We start from the raw sequence: 23,318 nt of genomic DNA on the forward strand, positions 1-23,318 counted from the left end.
GCTGACGGTGTCAGGTGAGAACTGATCAGACAGAACCAGGCATGGTGTTATTATACGGTGGACGGATAGGCTGACGGAACTTGCCACGTGTGCATGAAATGTGGCAGGACGGTTAAGGTCACCGTGACCATGCTTCTGTCTCATTTTTGTGAATGCAACATCTGAAGATGGCGTTAAGGAAGTTTCCTCAAATTTGGCACAAACGTTCACTTGGACTTAAGAATGAACCAATTACAATCTGACGGTATGAGGTCAAAGGTCAAGGTCACGGTGACTTCATTTAATATGTTTTTGGACAGAACCTTGAGTGCCCATCTTGAAACTGTGCTGAGGGGAGGATGTATGTGAAGCATCCGTGTTTTCACAGACATGGATGTAAACTTTGAGTGCAACTTGTCTGGTGCACGGAGGCATGCAACCACATGGCAGTATGTCTAGTTTTCCTTTAAAGTCTGTCACCACCTAATGGTGTCAGGAAGGCCAGTCTTATATTAGGCCTGTTGATATATTATTTTGAGGCGAATAAAATTTGTGCCATGTGGTGTTAAGAAGGCCAGCCTCTTTTATATGTTGATAAAAGTTTTATCTCTGTTTTATTATGAGGCAGTTCTAACCTCCCGCAGTGCCATCTTGATTCTCCTGAGCCTTGTTTTCTGCTGATAAGTTGCTATATGTAAGGTTTAACGTGATATTATTGTTCACTTGAAATAACATGACAGAACATCTCGGGCGGTGTTTAAGAGTAGCGCAAAAGTAAAGTGACAAATTACTTTTCAAATGTCGTAATTACTAAAGTAATGCACTACTCTAAGTAACAAGAATATATAATACAGACCTTTTTTTTTGTATTGACCCCAACATGATCACATCACATCATCATGGAGTCAGATCTAACATAAGCATGATGAAGCTTATGTGCTCTCTCATTTGTGTCCCATAATGCTGCTGAGACATGTTGTTATTCAGCCTCCACATACAAGTAGACACTCTGTGAACAGAAGTGGAGACAAAATATAACAAGGCAGTGTCAGTCTGTTTGCGAAGTGCGGCTGGTGATTAGCTCCCCTCGTGCAATTTGCACACCTGTCCCTATCATATTGCACAGCATGCACTCGAACAGTGAAATGATGGGGAAAGTGAGTTGCTATCCCTAATGCTGATCAAGCAGTCCTGTCTGATGTTCGTTTTTTTCTGTGGCTATGAATCTCTTTAAAATGTTTTCCTCGTCTCCCCGGCCTCAGACATAATAGCTTTCTTGATGTTGAAATTTTGTGAAAAACTAACAGCTATAATTGCATTTAGGTAACAAAAAAAACATTTGTCTTAATCTATAATTAATCACTGCAGGTAACACAAGAAAAAGCACAATATAAAGAATTCAAGATAATTGACTAAAGCCTGGTCCCGCTGCAGTATGGGATGAATCTGGACAGACAGAAATGTCAGTGTCATGTTTTCTCTTAAAATGAAAACACACAGTCATGTCTATTTCACTTCAGCATTACCCTGCATACATTGCTTATTGTATTTATTCTTTTGATTTGTCTAGAAATTTGGTTGATAGCGTTTCGATTTATTTCCCTTTTTCTATTTACTCAAGTCAACACCATTTATATCATTAGGTGTAAACTATTAGAAATATCTCGCAGCTTCACTCAGCAGCACCAGAAAGTACAACTTACAAAATGATCATTATGTTGAAGTTACCTCCCAAAAACATAATCATGTTCATAAAGGCAGGATTTATTGCAGAGCTGTAGCATTATACACGGCAAGTGTACAATAATACATTAAAATAATGAGAAATAACAAAATAATTACTCTTACTTTTAACCTTTGATACTATAGGTTCATTTTGCTACTAATACTTGCAAACTTTCACTAAAGTAAAATTTTAATGCAGTATTTTTATTACATTTCATGGAATATTTTTTACATTGTGATATTGCTACCTCCATGCAGATATGATAAAGAATCTGAATAATTCTTTGACCACTGAAAATTACATTATACAGTGTCAACATAAGTTTTAATTTAGTTTTGAGAGAAGGCAAACATCCCTATGGCCGATATCTCCAACACTCACACCAAAACAATCTAGACTGATAAATAGTGGATTCATATAATTGGTTAAAATCCAGACACTGCAAAATTCAGACTACACAAACTTATGTATCACAAATGCTCTTTTCTCGCCCTCGTTTCCTTCCTTTGTTTTTGAGTGATGATGTCAGAAACAGTTGGGTGGAGCAAGCAGTTCCATCACCATCTGGTCCCCAGAAGAGGGTGGCACAGCAGTGCTCTCACGATGCACACCCACTCACCAGCCCACAGGACACACACACATACACACACAACTTTACTCCAAGGCAAAAGCCAAGATCCTGCTGTAGCACCTACATGAATGCACACACGCGCAAACACACACACACACACACACGCCAACACACATGCTGGTACCAATAGGAGCATTCACAAGCACACATACAGGGACATGCAGACTTTACCACCCACACTTTCTGCGACGTGAACTCCATCTGCTCACTGTACCTTTCTCTCCATGGATTTAGATGAGTGCAATATGTGGTACAGTTTACAGGGAGACACTACAGGTGAAATCATACATGCACCAGTCAATTTTGAAACAATGGGCTCTTTTGCTTCGAACATGTCTTCCTTCAGCATATAGTGGGAAGAAAAAATCCCCCAAACACATTTAGATGTTTATTTTAGTTCAGATTTCAATTCTGGAAATGTATGCAAATAAGTGCTAATTTTATTACACAATACCTAATTTGCATATTTAAACATAAAAGTTACAAAAAAAAATGTTAAAAAATGTTTTGAAGTAAGTAGGCAACTAGGGAAGTATCATGGTGATATATATATATATATATATATATATATATATATATATATATATACCTGTAGTGTCAGTGTCCTAGTAAGTACAGATGTCTGAGGCACACACAGCTACTGATTTTAGTTTACCTCAAATAGCCAGTAAATAACAACAAACAATAACAATTTCATCACAGAAATCCACCATGCAATTGACAGAAAATTAATCTGCAGCTGCTTTGAATATTGGTTAAGTTTTTCTTGCAAAAAGCCAAAACATTAATTGGTTCCAGATTCTCAATTGTGAGGATTTGCTGCTTGTCTCTCTTATTTTTGACATTAAAGTAAGTGACTTTTTTTGCCAAGCAATTTAAGATTAACTTAAGTTTTAGTGAATTGTCAGCATTTCAAAAAAAAAAAATCTGTACATCTTGGAAACTAAATGATCAGTCAATAAATCATAAAAATAGTTGTTGGAGTAGTTGATCAAGGAAAATAATGGGAAAAAAATAGCTTCAGTGTTTTTTATTTATTTATTTATTTGTTAATTTTAAACATGTAAAGAAAATAGAGAAATGATGATACAAACAAGCAGACCAACAAAAAAAATAATATTTAACTATGATAAAAACATAAAGCAAAAGAAATGGTCAAACACATGATGACTTGGTTTACACATTTGAAAAGGAGTGAGAAGTACAAACTTATTTAATCCCTCCCATTCTCCAGAAGTTATTGAATTTTAATTAATTGCTTCCTTATTAATTTAAACATATGCGCTAATTTATTAAACATATATGCATTCACCCACATACCAAAAATCAAATATCAACAATTTTGCATTATTATTTACAGAAAAGAAGAGGAAAAAATAGAAATGTATTAAACTAATAAATAAAACAGTAATTCCAGTAAACACCTGGTGATTGTCAAATTCCCTCTTCATCCCTGTGCCTCGTGAAAACTGAAAAACTGAAAAACGTCATATTAGTTTCATGGATTACTCACAAGTAGAGTGTAGACAAATTTATTCTTTATCTGTAAAATTTCCTGCTCGGTACACATTTTCACAAATATGCACGGATACGCAGATATGAAAACTACTCATTTGGCTGATAACCAATATCGATATATATATATATATATATTATATATTATTATTATTATCACACTATCCATACTCTTATTGCAATGAACCACCAGCAGATGGAGACATAAAATACAATGCTTTTCAATGTAATTAATATTCATTAATTGTGCAAAATAAGAAAAATACTTTTAAGTTAGGGATGTTTTATTCACTTTGTCAAGAATTAAAAAAAACAAAAAAAACAAACGTAAGTGAAATCGGCAGAAATCAGCTTGTTGGCCAATCCCAATATGTCATTTAAAAGCCAATATCTGCAGATACCGTGCTGATTTTATCATGCATCCTTAATTTCAACCATGAAACATGGACCCAATCTGTTAAATATCTCGTTCACAATTCTTTCTGAATTTCTTCCATTTTTTGTTACTCTCAAATATCGATATGAATATCAGCCTCAGGTGTCAGTGTCAAGTATCAAGTTTGAGCCGGGCTCTACAAATCACCAGAAACAGACTAAAGAACATGCACACTGGAAGACAGTAAATAAAGATATTCGCCAGAAACAGGCAGGCAATGCTTAAGGTCATAAAAATGCCCCGAGGCATGTTAGAGAACATACAAAGATCCATGAATAAAATATACAACTTCCACTGTGAACACGACCTGAGGCGTCGACAGTAACATCTACAGTACATGTGTAAACACCACTGAGAAATATTATACCAATAAATGAAAGCTGGATGAAGGATTGTCACATGCACGGACATGCACGGGCGTGTGCATACAGGCATGTGCGTAAAATAAAATAAACTCCCAGAGCAATTTAATTGTAACACTCCAAACCACAAGTGAAGCTGAATGCCAATTGAGAGCAGACTGCAGAGGAGATGAGCCTACAGTAGCGAGCTCTGAGCGCTCAGGTTGCTTGCTGCAGCTTAAAACATCACTGATGGCTGTTTCACCCTCTGACTCACTAAATTAACTCCAAATCCATTTACCAGCGTTGCAGCTTAAGCCCTCCAGTTTGGTCTTGGTCTTCAGCGGTTTCTTCTAATTGAGTTTCTAGTAATTACCACAAGGCTAATGCATTGTAAGTGCCTTCTAAATCAGGGGTAAAGATTTTGTTTCAGACTACAAGTGCACACAGTGATCGTATGCAACGGGATGTGAGGGATGCTTTGGGATGTTTGTCTGAAAAAAAAAACCAGATCCATCGCAGACCGTCTTTATGACGAGCAGCTCACATCCCAAAGTGAGAGGATGATTGTCTGCCACATGGCCTTGAGCCCCCCTCTCCCCCACTTTGCCTTAATCCGTGACTTTGAATCAGAGTGCCACGCAGAGGTAACCTGGCTGACGCGCCACACATGGGCTCTTTGATCTGCGCTGGCAAATTTGACAACAATGAGTGGGCTGACGCTGGTTAGATAAATACACTTGAAGCTGAACAAATTAGCTAGTTACCTCATGTTACCCGTTTCTGGATACCGCTAAAAATACAGAAGTAAATCTGAAGACTGTAAAATCGTGATGCGATTGTGAGTACTTTTCCTCAGGCCTTTCATTATCTCAGAACGTTTTTTGTTATTGTGTTGGTCAGGAGAGAACGAGGGAGACCTCGCCAGAGACACGAGTAAACATAGCGCTCTCTTACCCTCGTGAAGTTGCCCGAGACCTTCCCTCTCTCTGAAGACTCCTTTAATTAGGCTTTAATTGCCTTATTAGCTCTGGCTATCGATGGAGGAGGAAAGGCAGAGAGAGAATAAGGTCAGGAAAGGAAAAGAGTTGTAGAAGAGGAACCATAAAAGGGCAAATAAACAAGGCTAGGCAAAAGCGGGCAGGCAAAGGACAACAGGACTCACGGAGGCATCCACCCACACCTGCTTACACACACATCTGGAAACTCAAACATATATGTGCAGGGAGCGGGTTGCTGCGTGTGAAAGTGAGGCCATCTCCTGCGGGAAAGAGTTGTCAGGCAATATAAAACAAAAGGATAAGACAGAGAGCAGATACATGACTACTCCTTCAAGAACAGGCTCCGTGGTGCGCCCGGGCAATTGACCCCTCACCCTGACCTCGGCACGGCAGGGGAGATGGACGAGGTAGAGGAGAGAAGTGAGAGGGAGGAGAGGAGAGGAGGGGCAACGAGAGATGATGAATGAGAGGGATGTGGAGGAGAAGGGGACGAGCCGGTGGAGGGTAGAGTTGTGAAAGCGGGAGAAGAAGGAGGAGAAGCCTGTAGTAAATATTCCTCAGAGGACTCTCAGCAAACACTGAAATTAACACTGAAATACAAACGAAGAAAATCGGAAACCGATTATATATATATATATATATATATATATATATATATATATATATAGATAGATAGATAGATAGATAGATAGATATAGATGAAACCTTGAAAAAGTAAATATAACTATTCTTACATTACGATGTTTACTTTAAATTAGGGCTGTCAAATGATTCATTTTTAAAATTGCGATATATTGCAGAATTTCAGCAGCTTATCGTGATTAATCACAGTTTTAATCACATTTTCAATTCGCAAGTCTTTTTTTATTTTTTTTATTTTGCCAAATCAAATCTAAAGTCAAGGCACATTTATTTATAGAGCACATTTAAAAACAACAAACGTTTTTGCCAGGATTTGCAATTTGTCTCTTACTTTGCTGCTGTGCTTGCGCCCTCTGCGTCTTCCATACATGCAGCTCATACCTACCTTTTAAAATTCATAGACTGGACCAGGGTTGCTTGCTAATTTCATTTTCAATTTGTATTTCGTTGAGAGTGATCTTGCAAACTTCATAGCTGGCATGTGTTATTTCCATTAGCCTGTGGCTAGTATTATCTGTTTCAACTTTCATTCCACTGAGACGGAGAACAAAAAAAAACTTCAAAGATGTGAAACTTAGTGGAGTCGAAGCCCGGCGCACAACAAAACACTGAAATAAAACTAACATCTGTTGTACAGGCCCAACAAGAATAACGGCCGACATTTTTTATCACTGCTGTAGGCTTTACCAATCCATCTGTTGCTATATCCAACTCTACTTAGTGAAGTGATACTATAAAAGGATGCCAGTGGGAGTAAGGCTTTCACATAGGAGCATCTGCAGAGGCAATACAGCAAGTTACCTTTCCACGATCTCCTCTTCATCTGCCACCCACTGCACACATACTCACAGACACACACAGAACAACTTTATAGCTTTAACCTGAGAACGGTTTAGTGCAGATTTGCGTGCATCTTCACTGTAAGTGTGTTCCCAGTGTGATTCCTCACCTTTGCACTGTAACCGTGCACCGGTGAGTGTGTTTGTACCTGCGTGTGCTTGTCTATACATGAGTGTGGGGGTGATACAATCCATCAGGGGAAGCGGAGGAGTGTTTCTTCCTTTCTTGCACGTCGTTCCCCAGCCTCATTAGAACCCATTCAGTCAATCAAGCATGAATCCCTAACACAATAACATGCAAAGTGCTTTGTCTGGGTGTAATTGGCCTTGCCAGGGCTGTTTTTCTCAAATGGTTAGCTTCACTCGCTTCCCTTAGACCGCAGCCAGTAGCTCTGTCCAAGAAATGCAGCTGGCTAGAAGAGGATTGAGAGAGGAAACGAGGGAAAGAAAACGGGACATAGATAGGGAAGGAAAGATTTAAAAGAGCAAGATGGAGGCTCGAGTATGGATTATTGTCTTCCTAATTGGGGTTCATTTCATAAAATACTAGTACTGTGCAAAATTCTTAGGCCACCATAAACTTTATTTTAGCAAGGTTATAATGATCATACAGATTAATTTCTTGGTAGTCTCTTTACTAAAATACAACTAGAAACATGTATTTTTATTTTTTTTTAGAATAAAACAACTTCACTTCACTGAAGTTGCAAGTATTTACTGTGCCCTCCATTTCCACTTAGCATGTCTCAACTCTCTTGGGCAGACAATCTGAGATTTACAATACTAATCGTCTGGTGTATTTACACCAGGTTGCATTCAAGACATGTCTAAAGCTCAGTACTGATTATTTGGGCAACCTTTTGTTATGGTTTCGATGTTTCACACTAAATATTGACTTCAGTCTGAAGAAACAATTTTGTTCTGACTTTTTCAGTGTTTTAATGCATTGTACGTGTTGTCTGTGTTCTTTGTTTGTAACTTAAAGAGACTGAGAAAAAAAATCCTTATTACAACAGATCTGTGGTGGCCTAAGATTTCTGCACAGTTCAGTATTTATAAAGTAATTTCAGCTATTTTTCATAAAGTTCTGCTCTTGTTCACATGTTCAGTCTCTGAGCTTTCTATAGGCCAATATGTACGTGTGTGTGTGTGTGTGCACGTGCCTCAGTGCTGTGTGCGGTCATCCAGAACTCCTGTCTGTCACAATCACACATGTTCCCCATTACCATGACAAACCAGTAGACATCCCATTTCCCCATTCACACACAAACACACCACACATGCAGGGAGCTGCACACACACAGAAGGCATAACAGGAGATGGATAACACATGAGCGCAGAAACGCGGCCCTGTGTGTATCCCCAAAGGAGGGACTGTTTGTTCGCTATGATGGGTGACACGGCTGACTGACACTTTCCTCCACACCAACCCAACAGCCAATCTGCTGAAATTGTGCGGTGACATTGTTGATTAAGCTCAGTGTAAGGTGTGTGCGTTGTTACGGTGTAATGGTTTCACTGATGCAGGAAAACAGAGCAGTCTCTGTGTGTATGTGTGGATATACGGATGTTTGTATGTACTGTGTGTTTTCCAAGGACATGTGTCTGCAAGAGTCAGAGGAGTACATTTGACTTTGAACCAGAGCTTTGCAGGACTGAAGCCAGGCCACAGCACCCCAAACTGCTGAGATAATCATCAGCAGTCAGGTACTGCCATCTAGTGACATTAAAAAGATCTTCTTCTAACACCAAATTTCAGCCAAAAATGATCAACTGCTTTAAACATGGAGTCATATTTACTGGAAAACTGAATGTGTATATTTAGCTAAAAGCTGAACTTGCAATAAGCTTTAATTACTGAGGCAGTTTTAAACGGACACAGCAGGATTGCTATTTTCTTAGCAAAATTTAAATTCATGAATCCATCATCCTGCCATGCTTCCTGTGAATCTTCCTCACTCTTCCCTGGATCTCCCAGCCTCCCTCAGATCAATAGCTTTGCTTGTTCCAGCAACACCTCCCAGTGTTTTCACTTGTGCCTCCCTGCAGGATGCGAATTGGACGTCCTATCCTGTGCAGTGGTTATGCTGTGAATCAAAAAAGCCAAATTAAATTGCCTAATTGGTTTCCTTGGGAAGGGTAAAACAGATTTAAATTGATTACCAGTAATGGCCTTTTGTGGAGCCACATTGGCTTCTGCTGTTTGAGGAGGATTTAGCAAAACCAATTAATTTGCCTCACCTCTTACGCGCCCTCCTTCTGTTTCCCTTTGTCTCTGTCTGGGAGCTTTTTCATCTTTGCTTTTTCCACTTTCTAATGCCGTCCTTCATACTTCCCAAAATAAAAGGGATGATGACGATAACGTCACCGGATAACAATCATTCAGGCCTAATTGGCTGAATACTGTCAATTCCGGTGCTGATAAAATGTTTTTTTTCCCAGGTCTTCTGTAACGAGACTAGCCTGACAAAAGATAATTTAAATCTCTCTTTCAATTACGTAGGCCGTGTCTGTTTGCTTCCACATGGCAGCTCTCGCTGCTGCCGCTTGCTCTAGCCAAGGGAGGAAAAAGTAAGATGTCAAGGTCACATTTTGTCACACAAGCTGATTAAATCCTTTAATATGCCCCCCACCCCCCCCCCCCCCCTTTCTCTCCGTATCCCTGCCTCAGTGCTTCTCTACCTCCCATCAAATATTGTCACAACCAGACCTAATGTGACATTTAGAATGGCAAAATTACAATCACTTAATGTGATTTCATTAATTACATTGAGGCAACTATTGTGTATGATTAAAACAGATGTCTTCCACCTCATGGGAAGATGAGAACAACCATTTTCTAATCTAACTGATGATGTTAAGAAGCAAAGTCAACTGATCTTTTTTTTCTCCAGCAGATTATAAAGTATTCAAAGCAAGACTGAGAAGCTGGCATCATCTGTTACTGTGTTTTGCCACTAAGCAAAGTCAGGTTGATGCACTGAACTTTTTTCAGCTCCATTGCGTGCAGTAAAATTAAATGCAGTTCGGCTGAATGGCCATGACAAATTAACAAAATAATTTCAAGAATTGTAAGTTTATTTATAGCCGACTTTCATGGATTACAGATGAGTGAGGCAACCTTCCACTGCCTAAGGTTCAATAGAGATGTAAGAATAATGACTTAAGTACTGCTGTTTAGTTGGATTACACGCAAACCCCCGAAGCATTACAAATTACTGTTGAAAGAAGGATTTCATTATGGCATTACTTTACACACACATGGTGTGGGTACTGCAAATTTGTATTAATAAGAGGTGGTACATGTTTTCCTGGAAACAATGTTCGAGTGCCAACTTGACCTTGATGGGTGAATTTAATTGGTGTCATCGAAAAGGTCGCACAGATGTTACCTGAGCAGCTATACTGTGTCTGGGAGGTGTGAGTCAGGGCAGAGCTGCGGAGGGAAAAAAAGCAGTGTTTGCAAAACAAAGTTATATCGGCATGTAATATTAAAAACAATAAACTGCATAACAACAGGGAGGCAAGATCAGTGAAAGGCAAGCACGTTTATTCATATAGCACCATTCAGATGCAATTCAGAGCTTTACAGGGGGCTAAAACACATTAAACATAAGACATTAGGAAAACATTAAAACTGCATTTAAAAGACAATTTAAAAAAGCAATAAGTGAGAACAAGTAAATAAGTAGCTGAAAATGAAAATTAAAAAACTGCTTCAACAACAAAATGTCTATCTGTAAATCAGTTACTCATGCCATATTAACATTGTTTAAAATGCATGCCATTATGAAAAATGACAAACATATTGATTTAATGATTGATTGGGTATAGCACTTTACAACAAAACTATATCAAATCATCGGTTTGCGAACTCTCACACAACTCGTGCAGTATAATTCAAGTCTCATGTAGAGAGTTACTTTTTCAGCTCAGGTTTAAACAGGAAGGTTTTAGCCAAAAATGCATGTTTCGAAAGTACTGAGCAAACGACTGGATAAATGAGACTTGGATTATACTGCAGCACTTTTGTGAGAGTTTGTAAACAGATGTTTTTATATAGTTTTTGCTGTTTCCTGTGGAGGCATACAAAAAAACAGTGTTCTCCACAAATTTGAGGTAAGACTGCATTAACTGACTGACTGTAAATATGGTTATTTTCTGGGTGAGGGAGAAAGCAAGAAGACAGCTTTTAGCTTTCAAAAAAAGTTATTTACCAAAAAAAAAAGAGAAAAGACAAAGTAAGAATTGAATACTAGCTTAAATTAGTCCTCACAGACATCAGGAGAAAAAAAACAACTGATTGAATACTAAAAAACTAAAAACAAACAACTAAATACAAACAAAAGTATAACAAGACTTAACTGACATAAAGGAGAACCGCATATATTGTCTGGCCAAACCACAACCCCAAACAGCCCCAAATAACTTCAAATAAACACAGATAGTTTGTTATATCGCACAGCCACCAGCAGAAAAAGTTAGCATTGAACATATCTGCAAAGCATGAATACATAACGTTTGCATGTTTCATTCATGTCATATGATAGTGGATGGTGTGATAGGTGAGAGGCTTGCCAAGCTGCAAACAACTGTTCAGAAAAACAACAAAACCGGTTGTGTTTTAGCGAGTAATTGCTGTGTTTCCAGCTGATTTTTAGGCTCCAAATGAACAGATTTTAAAGCAACCATCAGCGGTAATAGTGGCACATAAAAGCATTTTTTTTTTTTTTTTTTTTTTACCAAGACATCATAAGTGATTTTTTGTGCATAAACTTAACCATATATTAACCACAGCGTTGCTGAAGCATAACGTTTCAATTTATCTGCTACATAATAGTGTGCAAATATAGTGAATCTGTGGTTTGCAGAAATGTACAATGTTTTTTTGGCAGTTGGGTTGTTTGCAAAAAAACTCAATACTGCGATTAATAAAACAACAATTTCAAACTAACCAAACTACCTAACCTAAATTAGGAAAGAAAAAAAGATATTTGAGAGAGATTTTTCATATTACAGTGTGTTTAGTCTGCCAGTGCGCAGCACAGGCTTGAATTCATTTGTCTGACTCATCTTTGTGAGCATTTTGTGTTCTGCTCATTAGCAATGACTTATTCCCACAATCCAGACTCATTTAGTAAATGAGAAATTATTTAGTATTCCAACAGTTGTTTGGAAAGATGAGGATAAAAAATGTGCTTTTATTTCTCCTTTTCTTCAGTGTCATAATTGCAGTTTGCATGGAAACAGAGTATCAAGGATTGGGTGGCTCAAGCATCACACGGGAAAGATGTAACAGGATGAGAAGCTAATGTTTAAAGAAAAAAACTGTCTGTAAAATATATTGAAGGTAACAGAGATCAAAATACATACTGCTGAGATATTTCTTTAAGATCCATAATGGCTTTTTAACCACACCGGACGAGAGATTCAACCACAAAAGTGTATAATTCCTCACTCTCTTCAGCTCTGTCATTATGTTTCACTGCATGTTCACATCTAACACCCAGATCTCCTTTCACATTTACCTCTTCCTCCTTTCCTGTGGCTGCATTCCCACCTGCATGTGAAGAACAAATCTGAGATAACCTTTTACAAACCGCCGACTGCTAAAGAAAGTATCACTGTATCCGAAAAAGTAAAGCAAGAAAATTCTATCCAATTGGATGAAAAGGCCAAATACATAAGGAAAAAAGCAAAGAGGGGATATTCCTTTACCGAAATGAGTTTTCCCCTCTAAAAGTCCCTGCCCACAGCTTTTATGTTTGGCCTGAGGTTTGCGAGCCAAAGGCCACATGCAGCAGTCGGTATCAGACACAGCATCTGAAAAACATCCGACTAGTTGAACAACAAACATAGTTGTTTTTAGTGAATAATTTATTTCAGTCAAAACTGGTATAAGCAATAAATCCAGATTTGACATAAAGCCCCGAGATATGAGGATAAAATCTGCTCTCAGAAATATGTTTTCTATAAACACTCAACTTGTCTTCAAGCAAAGTTCTCTTGAAGTGCAGACATCTGGAAAACCATGACTAAAGCAAGTGTAAATGTTAAAAGCCCCTTTTTACATATTTAGCACGGAGCACATTGTTAAACACATCAGCCTTGACTAAGGGCAAACTGTTTGCAGTGAGCTCAAGCTTCTTTATGTTCTCATAGAATATGGACGCAGTCAATCGTTGACGCTCAAAAATGTCTCTGATTTACACTTGTCTCTTTCTTGGTGTAAGGTTATGGTGAAAAGTCTTTTTTGGGTCCAGTGGTGTCACGTGATGGACCCAGAAGTTGTAGTTTGGCCACAGTGTCAAAAAGAGTGCTCAAGGGATGACGTGTTTCTGTAGGCTGATGCCGAAATTAGCTACGCCCTGATTCATTCACTTGTCAAAAAGCCTTTGGGATTTTTCCATTAGATTTTGGATTATTGCTTAAAATAAATTCTGTGGTTAACAAACGTTTATGATACTCATATCATTTGTTCAGCAAGATAATCTTCACAAATGAATACTGTTTTTTTTTTTTTAAATTTGAAGCGTGAATGCAATCGACAGAAGTAAAAGGCTAATGTTGGGCTATAAACAAACTACAATATGCTCGCATGATTTAACGTTGCCACCACAACAAGGCTCACAAGTGTGGTATTTATTGAGGTATTTTACGTCATAAACAAAATGTGAAACCCTATGTTAACCACAGACCCTATTTTAGGCTTCTAACAAAAAACCTATTGACTTTGAGGTGCTGCAATGTTAATGGTTTTCTGGGTTTTAGGACTCACTAATGGGGTTCCTATTGCCTTTAAAGCCTGGAGCACTTCCTGTTGAACTGCATAAACCACAGTGATGAACAACTTCAGATTTTGACCTGATGATGGAACTAAGGAACAGGAATAAATGCACCAGATTTCATGGCAATCCATAATTGATGAGAGTTTTTACTTTGAAAAATAGTCAACAGTTGAAATTGACCTTTGACACTGACAAACATTTGTTGTGAAAAGTACTCATTTATAAGTAGCAGATGCTCATCATGCACATGCCCCCTACTGCTAATAACAAACCACCGTCCTAACTGAGACATTTCACCAAAATAAACAAATTATGTTAACCATGGTATTACTACAGGAGAAGTCAGGGATCAGTTCAGACTTCAGGCCTTCTCTCCTGTGATCAAAGAATGTCTGTAAAAGATTTCATGGCAATACATCCAACTATGTGAGAAATTTCACTTTGTATTAAAGCGGTGGACCAAACTTGAAGTGGAAATTCAGTAGAGCAACAAATTAGGCTTCCCATCAACACAGTCCTGCTTATATACGAGTACACAATAAAAAGCAGCAAAAACATAGACACATAAATGTTTAATTTTGTATCTTTTTATTTCTTTACATTTATTTACAATCTTCCTAAAAAATGTTATTCTATTAAAAGTGCATACAGACTCTGTACCCTACTAACTTCCACAGAACAACAAAATGACAACTTGTTCAATAACTCAGCTTCTTTATGAAATTAAAGTAAATTATGCATCACTTTTCTCCTTCTCACTGAGGAAAGTCCTGGACCTGAAAAATGCAATAAACATAAACAATAACCAGTTAATGGACAATAAGCTGCAGAATATCTATCTCAAATAGCAGTAAATAGTATATATCAAAAAGCACTTGAGATATTGGGAATTTTCTTCTCACCTGCTCAGACCAGCGGGTAGCTGGATGCTGTGGCGATGCCGCACTGGTTGTGTTTGTTTCTGGTCATCTTGATGTATCCCATGTCTCCCCATTCTAGACCCCAGCTAGAGAAACACACACATTACTGTTTAATATTCAGCTGCTCTCTGTGAAGAATCATAATCACAGTATTAGCAACAACAGCATCTAGAGACATAATGATCTGTATTCTGACGGAGGTGAAATAATGGCAGCGATTCAGAGTAATGGGGCAGTTTAAGAGGTTGACAACATCCTGAGTGAGTTTCACTTCATTTTGGCAGCTATAAATAAGACGTTTGTAAAAACAGCAACTTAGCATTCAGTCTCCACTGTAGCTACTGACCTGAGTGCTAACAGGAAAACAGTTTACACTATTACCCCATTTAATTTTTTTTTATATGGGTTTTTTTTGCAAGAATTTTTTTTTTCATGTGTGGAACCCAGTGAAAAAAAAAAGGTTTTCTTCTCGCCAAAAAATTATTTTTTTCTCACAAAAAAATATTTTCTTCTGGCATTTTTTTTTACCTCTATTTCTTTTTTTTTTAAACTTGGAAAATTGATCACCAGAAAAGCACACAAATTTTAAAAGGCACATAGCAACAATAAATGGAGGTTTAAAATCCAAAGCAATTTCATAATATGTACAAAAATTTATAACCAAAACAGAAAAAAGTAGAGTAAAACTGGTTAGGTCAATTTTATTTGATCTTACTGAATAAAATATTAGACTGTTCTAAAGCTTTAGAGCAGCCACCACAAATCCATGGTCTCTGTTACCAAGTAACCTTGATGGTGGGACAGTTAAGACATTGTTATGTATATAGAAGAGGCCTAGAGTTGGAATAAGGGCAGAGAAGATATTAGATGTACACAGGTGCCAGCCCATGTTTTACTTCAAAAACAAATAAAAGAACCTTGAACTCAGTACTGCACTGTATTTAACAGTTAGCCAGTGCAGGGATGCAGGGATACATTTCTAGCATGTGAAAATGTTACAAACACATTTGGGTGTTTACCTGTTCTTTACCAGCCAGTAGTCATGCCCGTTGTCAGTGCCGTAACCCACAGCCAGGACGCCGTGGTCCAAGTCTGAGCTGCTGCAGTCTGGCTCATCATACACTCCTGGAAACACGCAAACACAGGTCAGACTAACATATAGATACGTTTTTTTAAAAAAAAAAGTATATCCTATTTCTTATTCATATAACAATTTTTGGCAGAACAATGTTTAAAGGAGTTCACCTGATTGGTACAGCTGGAAGGACGCATGAGAAGCATCAATAGCCACAGACACAGGTCCGACAGTGGCCACAGCCTGCTGCAGGGCGTCTTCATCACCTGGCGCCACATCGACATATCCTGTCATTGTGGCACCAACATTGTTAGGGTTGTACCGACAGCGACCGTCCTGATGGAAAGAAAATATTTCACAGTTATTACCATACTAACATATTGTGAAGGAAAGTGTAGATGAGAGGACAAAAGGTTTTCCATGTACTGTGTTGTTTGGGCCAATATACATTTAGTCCACATGATGGCAGTATTGCACATCTTTTACATGGAGGGTCATCATTTCTAACAGTCTGAAGGAGTTGATGTTCATCTTCAGCTCTGGCAAAAACATTGTCAAACACATTTTAGTTTTTTTTTTACCTCTGCCTCATAAGGGTAGGAGTCCTCTGTGTCGATCCCTCCGTTGGCGATTATGTACTTGAAGGCGTTGTCCATCAGGCCTCCCATGCAACCCATATTGCCGTAGTTGCCGGAGCAGTCAACCAGCTGCTGCTCGCTCAGAGACACCAGCTTACCTGTCTTCCTGAAGTTCTGACCCTCCAGCGAGCCAGTCTGTCAGAGATATAAGTGTATTTGAAAATGGGAGACAGTTGTGTAAAGTTTCCTGCATTACCAACAGAGAGGGCACAGTTTTGTACATACTGTGCTGAAGGCCCAGCATGAGCCACACTGCTTCTGATCTTTGACATCAGTGACGTATCCCTTGTCCCTCCAGTCTACAGTGTTGGGCAGATCAGCTCCGTCAGGCAGCCGCAGGAAAGCAGAGCCGCGGCGAGGCAGAGAGGTGTTGAAAGAGCCCAGGCAGCCCTGGGAAATCAGGCGTTTGTACTCTTCATTTTCCTGGTGCAGAGGGACAAAATTCTGTTAACTTCATTCATAATTTCTTTGACTGTATCCTCACAAGATGACTGCAACCAAATTACATTTATGTCACAAATATTGAAAGTTCAAAGCTGACATCAGAAACCACATTTCTGTTTTTCTGTGCATACCATGTCAGCAAAGTAGGTCATGCCGAGGCGGTAGGACTTGATGCCCTGATCAGCCATGATGTTGTGCACCAGCACCAGCCTGCGGTTGGTGAGCCAGATTTCCCTGCGGTGAGCCTCCTCTGATGGAGAGTTGTACGAGCGTCCTGCCAGTCAGAGATGGAAATAATCCGAAAGAAAAGTGAGGAAAATGATCACGATAAATTATTAAGCAAGTAAGCAAGTTTTTTTTTTTTAGTAAAGAGATGTCCATTATTGACTTAACAAATGTCAATTGTAAACTGCTAAACATGAAGGCAGATTTCAAATCCCTTTAATTTAGAATAGTGGTTCCCAACCTTTTTCCATTAACGGACCCCTTTTCTTTGATTGAGTAAACCGGCGACCCCTGACTATGAGATATTTAACGGATATTTTATATTATATATATTATATAATATATTATAATATATATATTATATTATATTATATTATATTTAATACATAATAACAGTTCAGAAAGACTATACAGTTAACTGAAATAGTGAATGTAATAAGTTTGTGTAAAATAAGCGATTTAGATGAATTTTGAGCAGATTTTTTCCTGAGAATTTCCTCTGAGATGAGTTTTCCTGATATTTTTACGAACTTTTCTTACAATTCTCTGTCAGTAGTAGGTTTTTTTTTCAATCTAATATTAATACATACTTAATGGGCTTTTCTTTTTTTCTTTTTTTTTTCTTTTTGGACAAATTTAATGTTCACGAGGCTTGGCCACTGTTATTGGTCGATTGGTTGCTTTAACTGTGTGCTTTCCTACAGCAGGAAAAGGCTGGTTAGAAAAGAGAATGGAGGCTCTGTTAGTAAAGTTTGTGTTCAGGTTGTCATCGTACCCTTGAAAATATCAATTTCATTTGGTTTTCTACAGAAATGAATGAAATGCTGATTTATTTCTTTAATTTTGAGTATTTGGTGACCCCTAATTGGGGAGCCAGGGGCCCCCTGGCTGGCAACCAGTGCTTTAGGCAAACCTCGCGGGCAGTATCTCCTTACGATATGAACACAACAGAATCTACAATGTTTGACAAAAGACCATAATATGAGAAAATAGTCTGACAAGACCAGTCTCACCAAACTTGAGTTTCCAGGCGTGGAACTCCAGGTCCTCCAGAGAGATGCTGGCTCCGCTGGCCACGGCCAGAGCAGCAGCAGCAACCAGCAGCAGCTTCATCCTGACTGACACACAAGCAGAAAAATCAAACTGATCCCTTGTGACTTGCAGGAAACCACACAGGTTGAGACTCTTTCACTTCAGTTTTGTCTCACAAATGTGGTGACGTGAGACATCAAATGCACGTTTCCTTTGTATCAACTCTATTTCCCGCTTTCTTTGAACCTCTGTGTCATCACTCCCTCAAACTCTGTATGAGTCTCTGTTTGTTTTCATCAGTGCACCTGCTGTACAGGAAGTGTGTATGCTTGTCTGTTTGTGTGTGTCTTGTTATCTGTGTGTGCAGCTGCTTACCTGCCTCTTTGTCGGTATTTGTGGAGAAGTTAGAGGAATATTCACCTGTCGGTGATGCTGGGCTGTGTTAGAGACGTTCTTATATAGCTGACAACAGTTATGACTTGCAGTATGTTCAGTCAGGTGGCTGTCAGCTACCCATAAAGTGAGAGAGAAGGGAGGCCAGTCAATCATTAAAATAGGAAGTGATTACATGCTATAAGAAATTTGTATGATGCTATGCTTTTGGGAAACATATTTTTTTCAACCTCAGCAAATCAAAGAATATTAACACTGTGAGTTACACAGAATCTCCTGTGAGGTCACCATCAGTCACTCAGCTTTGTGTTGTTTAGGACACACTCACAACAGGAAGTTTGTTCATTTTTTCTGATTCCAGTCACATATTGATGAGTAATTCTCAAAAGAAAAAGAAAGAAAATGTAAAACAGACACATACAGTAACTTTATGCATGTGCTTACGTTCTTTCACGTTTCACGTTCACGTTCACGTTTTAGTTTAAACCTGATCAACTTTTTTTTTTCTTTTCCCTGCTGGAAAAATGTGCAGGTAGCTTATGAAGCTGTTTTTCTTTCTCAGATACTGTAGGTGTTTTTTTAGCAAACACCCACAGTGTTTGTTTGAGCGTTTAACATAAATTATCAGGTTTTATTTGAAGTTGAGTCACCCCATAGAAAGCAAGGGAAAAAAAACTCCTCCATAGTGGCCTGAAGTATTTTTTTCTTTTCATTCATTATTAGAGACAGAAACAAATGCACACATGCCCACAAACTTCTGAGAACCTTTTGCCTTCAACGTCAGTATTTTTAGGGATTTTGGAGTTTTTAAAATACAGTGAACTCAGACAAATATATACACGCACATTCTGAAAAATGTAACTTTTCTCTTCATTTGATATTGTTTGATTTATGATTCATGAGTGTTTCCACTGACAGTTGTTAAAGATTTCCTTTCTGTTTCCACGCACACATCCTGTTTTCAGCTTGGCTGTGAGGTTTGTTTGCTTTGCAAATTTTACCGATCCGTCATTGTCAGAAACATCAGTGGAAGTATTATTTAGCCTTTAAATACACAAGGGAGACTGAATAACAATGACAAAGCTGAAACCAGAGCTGAGTTTATCTTATCAATAAGTTTCACTCAGCCGTGATGGCAATTAAAGTTTAAATTCTTGATCTTATAAATTCTTTTACATTTTTTCTAAGCAATATATTCAGATTTTTTTTTTTTTCCACAGTAGTTTACTTTAGTAGTTTAGTTTAGTTTACTTTAGCTGTCGGACTGTCTCTTTGCCCCAACCTCCTGATTGCCTTTCGTCTCCCTGCTTGTCTGCTCATCTGTCACAAGGCATTCATTTCATGACAATACTTAAGACCATAAAGATGCTGTGAAGTGAGGAAAAACGGAGAGCTAAGCTAAAAGTTTACAGACATCATAAAACTCTCTGAGCTTGTCTCATGTTTTTGCCTGTTTGTGTGGCGACAGGGTGTGAAGTCAGTAGTGTTTGTACACATGCTGCGGTTCCTTTCGTTGAAATCTGCTGGCACACAATATATAAGAGACAGAAAAAAAACTTTTCATATGTAGTACTTTGGTTTTATTTAATTTTTGGAAGACTTGATCATGAAAACTAAAAAGATCCTTTACTTAGTATCCGAATGTAAAAATACCACAATGTCAGAATACTTAGTTGCAAGTAAAAGTCCTGCATTCAAATTTGTTTTAAGTAAAACTATGTAAGTATTTGTACTTAATCAAATGGGAAAGTACTCATCTTGCAGAAATATAGCCAAATGTAATATATAATTATATATGAATTATAATAGTTTCTATTACTGTTGTAGCTGGTCTAAGCAGAGTAGATAAATAGACTTTATACAGTTAGGTATTTTAGTTCTGTGATTCCCAACCTATGGGTCGGGCCCTTTCATGGGCTCACAGGATAACTTTGAGCAGTCAAGCAATCATTAACAGGGTACGCCATTTCTCTTTCTGTGTGTAGTTAATAAGAACAAGCTCTAGCTCTGTTATATAAATCTGAGTGAAATGAGGTGACTTGCAGCTTGTTGTCCTTGATTCTTGATTGTTAGTTATTTTGTTGTGAAGCATTTTGTTTCTGAAAGGATAAACTTACCAACTGGCTGACCCAACCTTTGTGGGTTTTAATTAAATATTGTATACTTTTATTCTAGTTGAGAAGGTAAGAGGGTACAATTACTCATCTAATAGGCATCTGAACCATGACGAAGGGCCCTAATTATACGTTGCTTTTTTATATGGTCATTGCATAAACTCATGTGAAATGTCAGGCTGTTGTCACTGATTTCGGGCTTTTTTCGCAGGTTGAAACACTGCCAGTAACAAAGTAATTCAGTTATGCAGTAAAAGTACGTAATTACTTGCCACCAACGCAATTAACCAGAAACTTGTTCCTGTAGCTGAATGTCTGTGATGGTTTTTTGTTTTGTTTTTTTTTTTAAGCTAATATCAGTGTGTGGTATGTGTCTACAGTTTGAAAAGAGGAGCTAGTAGTGAGTTTAATGTGAAGCTAAAAAGTCAAGTTCCACTTTAAGCTGGCATGACGTTTGTGATGTACCTTGCGTACTATAAAGCATTTACAACAACGGTCAGGGGACAAGAAGGAATCATGAGTCAGCACAACACAACTTCAGTTTAAAAACTTTTGAAGTTCATAGATCAAGGTCTGTGTGCTTGCGTGCCTTTAAGGATGTCTTTATATACAAAAGACACACCTAGATGTTTAAGTACATGAGTATTGGTGTGAGTGTGTGTGTGTGTGTGTGTGTGTGTGTGTGTGTGTGTGTGTGTGTGTGTGTGTGTGTGTGCGCGTGTGTGTGTTGCAACTGCAAAATAGAAGCAAACAAACAAAAAGTTTTCTGTGATTTCTTCCACATTGTGTTTTATTTGTCTCGTCAGCTTGCACATGACAGTTATAACAGTGAGGTTATAGCTCTGCAAGGAAATCTTATCTGAAATTTAGGACAGAGGATAAACAGTTATGCAACATGCATCTGAAATTATGGTTACTTAAACAAGCCTTTGTTTACTGCCTCATGAAGTCAGTTAACAGTTTAAGTGTCAGGTTGTAAACAGATTAAGGAAGCCTAAATTCTCCATGTAGTGAAGATGGAATATCAATAAACAGTTTATGATTTCAGCATCAAATCAATCATTTAAAAGGCAGATTTTCAGTTCTGATCACATTCATTTCAGATAAAGTAAATCTAAAACTGAATGTAAACCTACATTTTGTGTCATGTGACTGTCATCGGTTGAACCACGATCTCTGAGGTTAAAGTGGGTCATTGTAGTGTTTGTTTTACTGTAAAAGGTGACGTTCATGGACAAAACAGCTGAGTGAATCAGCTGCTCTCAGGAACTGCTGATTAATGTTGGCGCCTGATAATGCTCACTTCCCTTTATGAGAAGCTACCGGGTACAGGACATGGGAAAATCATAGACGGGCTTTCCAAAACTACTTTCTGGTTAAAATATGTTTAAAAATACTGACTATAATTTTTAAACATAAATCTTCTGAATTTTGCTTTTCAGCCCCCAAAAGCAAAATGCATTTGCTTAACATTTCTAAAACCTTACTTACAGCACACCTTTGGTCTGATGGTAAATAACTGACTGTTAATACTTCTATTATTATCATAATTTTATATCTTAAAATTACAAAGTTCTTTGTCAGATGTTTGACCATTTGATTTTAGACCATGCTTCCCTAGACATGATAAATACAGTATTACATATTTAAAATTGAGTTAAGACCTGAGTTTGACTTTTTAAAATGTTTTTTATTATTTTTAAAAAAATGTCATAATAAGGTTACCTCTTAACAACACATCTACCGATTGCTTTCATTATCATTTAATCTAGTAATTGTTTTCCCATTAATTGTTCAAATTTTGGTCTATAAATTATCAAAAAAAAAAAAAACCAAAAAGGTTTGTTATTTTGAAACATCTCCAGATATATTGTTTCATTTGGCCAACAGTCCAAATGTCAAAGTTCTTCAGTTTACAATGATAAAAAGAACAGCAATAAAGCTCCACAACTGAGAAGCTGTAACCAGCAAAATGTTTGACATTTTTATATTAAAAATGACTGAAATGATTCATCGTTGACCAAAAACAATTGCTGATTAATTCCCTGGTAATATGCTAATCAATAAATCATTTCAGCTCTACTATAAATACTATAAGATTGTTTTCTTGAACTAGTTAAAATGGACAGCTAAAAAGGCATAACATAAAGGTATTACAATTTTCTATCTGTTGTGTAGTTTGTCAGACAGCCTGAACACTGGAGTGAGTTTTGGAAAACCCTCATTCATTTTTTTAGCTGGCTTTTGCAGTGTTAGAAACACACCAGGAGGGGGCAGCATTTCCCTTGACGTTGTTTCCATAGTATGTCTGTTGAGTAAAGAAACTCAGCTCCCTCGTATTTCACTGTGTGGCAATAATGAAATGAAACTTTAGTAATTTTTCTGCTACGTTTTCTGGTCGTTTGAGAAGCTTAATCAATCAATTCTTAATGTCAGGTCAACAATGAATAAATGTGTGTAACAGTTCCTCCACACAGTCTGTGACAGTGTGATCATTAATGTGGCTATTATTAATGCTCCGTAGAATTTATTGACCTCCAAGTAATGTAATGTGACAATATCTGTGGGTGCATCCTAAC

General features: G+C 37.8%; 1 protein-coding gene and 1 long non-coding RNA gene across 3 annotated transcripts in view; one reads left to right on the forward strand and one right to left on the reverse strand.

Annotated features, from left to right (window-relative positions):
* LOC148187443 (uncharacterized) overlaps positions 1-23,318 on the forward strand; it is a 125,309-nt gene that overhangs the window by 87,761 nt on the left and 14,230 nt on the right. The window lies entirely within an intron of this gene.
* Positions 14,470-18,715, reverse strand: ctsl.1 (cathepsin L.1). 2 transcript variants are annotated; one of them, XM_042500640.2, is made up of 9 exons: positions 18,608-18,715; positions 18,214-18,318; positions 17,107-17,249; positions 16,757-16,954; positions 16,475-16,666; positions 16,064-16,229; positions 15,838-15,943; positions 14,801-14,904; positions 14,470-14,674 (listed from the first exon to the last, which is right to left on the reverse strand). In XM_042500640.2, exons 2-8 carry the CDS (start codon positions 18,311-18,313, stop codon positions 14,805-14,807), a joined length of 1,005 nt encoding a protein of 334 aa, XP_042356574.2. In that variant the 5' UTR covers positions 18,314-18,318; positions 18,608-18,715; the 3' UTR covers positions 14,470-14,674; positions 14,801-14,804. The 2 variants fall into 2 exon arrangements, with proteins under 2 accessions (XP_042356574.2, XP_042356575.2); XM_042500641.2 differs by having other exon boundaries at positions 18,214-18,314; positions 18,608-18,703.

Source organism: Plectropomus leopardus, chromosome 14 (genome assembly GCF_026936395.1).
Source record: "Plectropomus leopardus strain MGB_pleo_1.0 chromosome 14, ASM2693639v1, whole genome shotgun sequence".
Classification (NCBI taxonomy): Eukaryota; Metazoa; Chordata; class Actinopteri; order Perciformes; family Serranidae; genus Plectropomus; species Plectropomus leopardus.

Bases quoted from the DNA above. Each gene is read 5' to 3' on its own strand.
- ctsl.1 (XM_042500640.2), bottom strand. From the start codon at position 18,313: ATGAAGCTGCTGCTGGTTGCTGCTGCTGCTCTGGCCGTGGCCAGCGGA. The intron at 17,250-18,213 runs GTGAGACTGGTC...TCTGACTGGCAG, and splicing joins CGCCTGGAAACTCAAGTTTG to GACGCTCGTACAACTCTCCA. The intron at 16,955-17,106 runs GTATGCACAGAA...CCTCTGCACCAG, and splicing joins TGACCTACTTTGCTGACATG to GAAAATGAAGAGTACAAACG.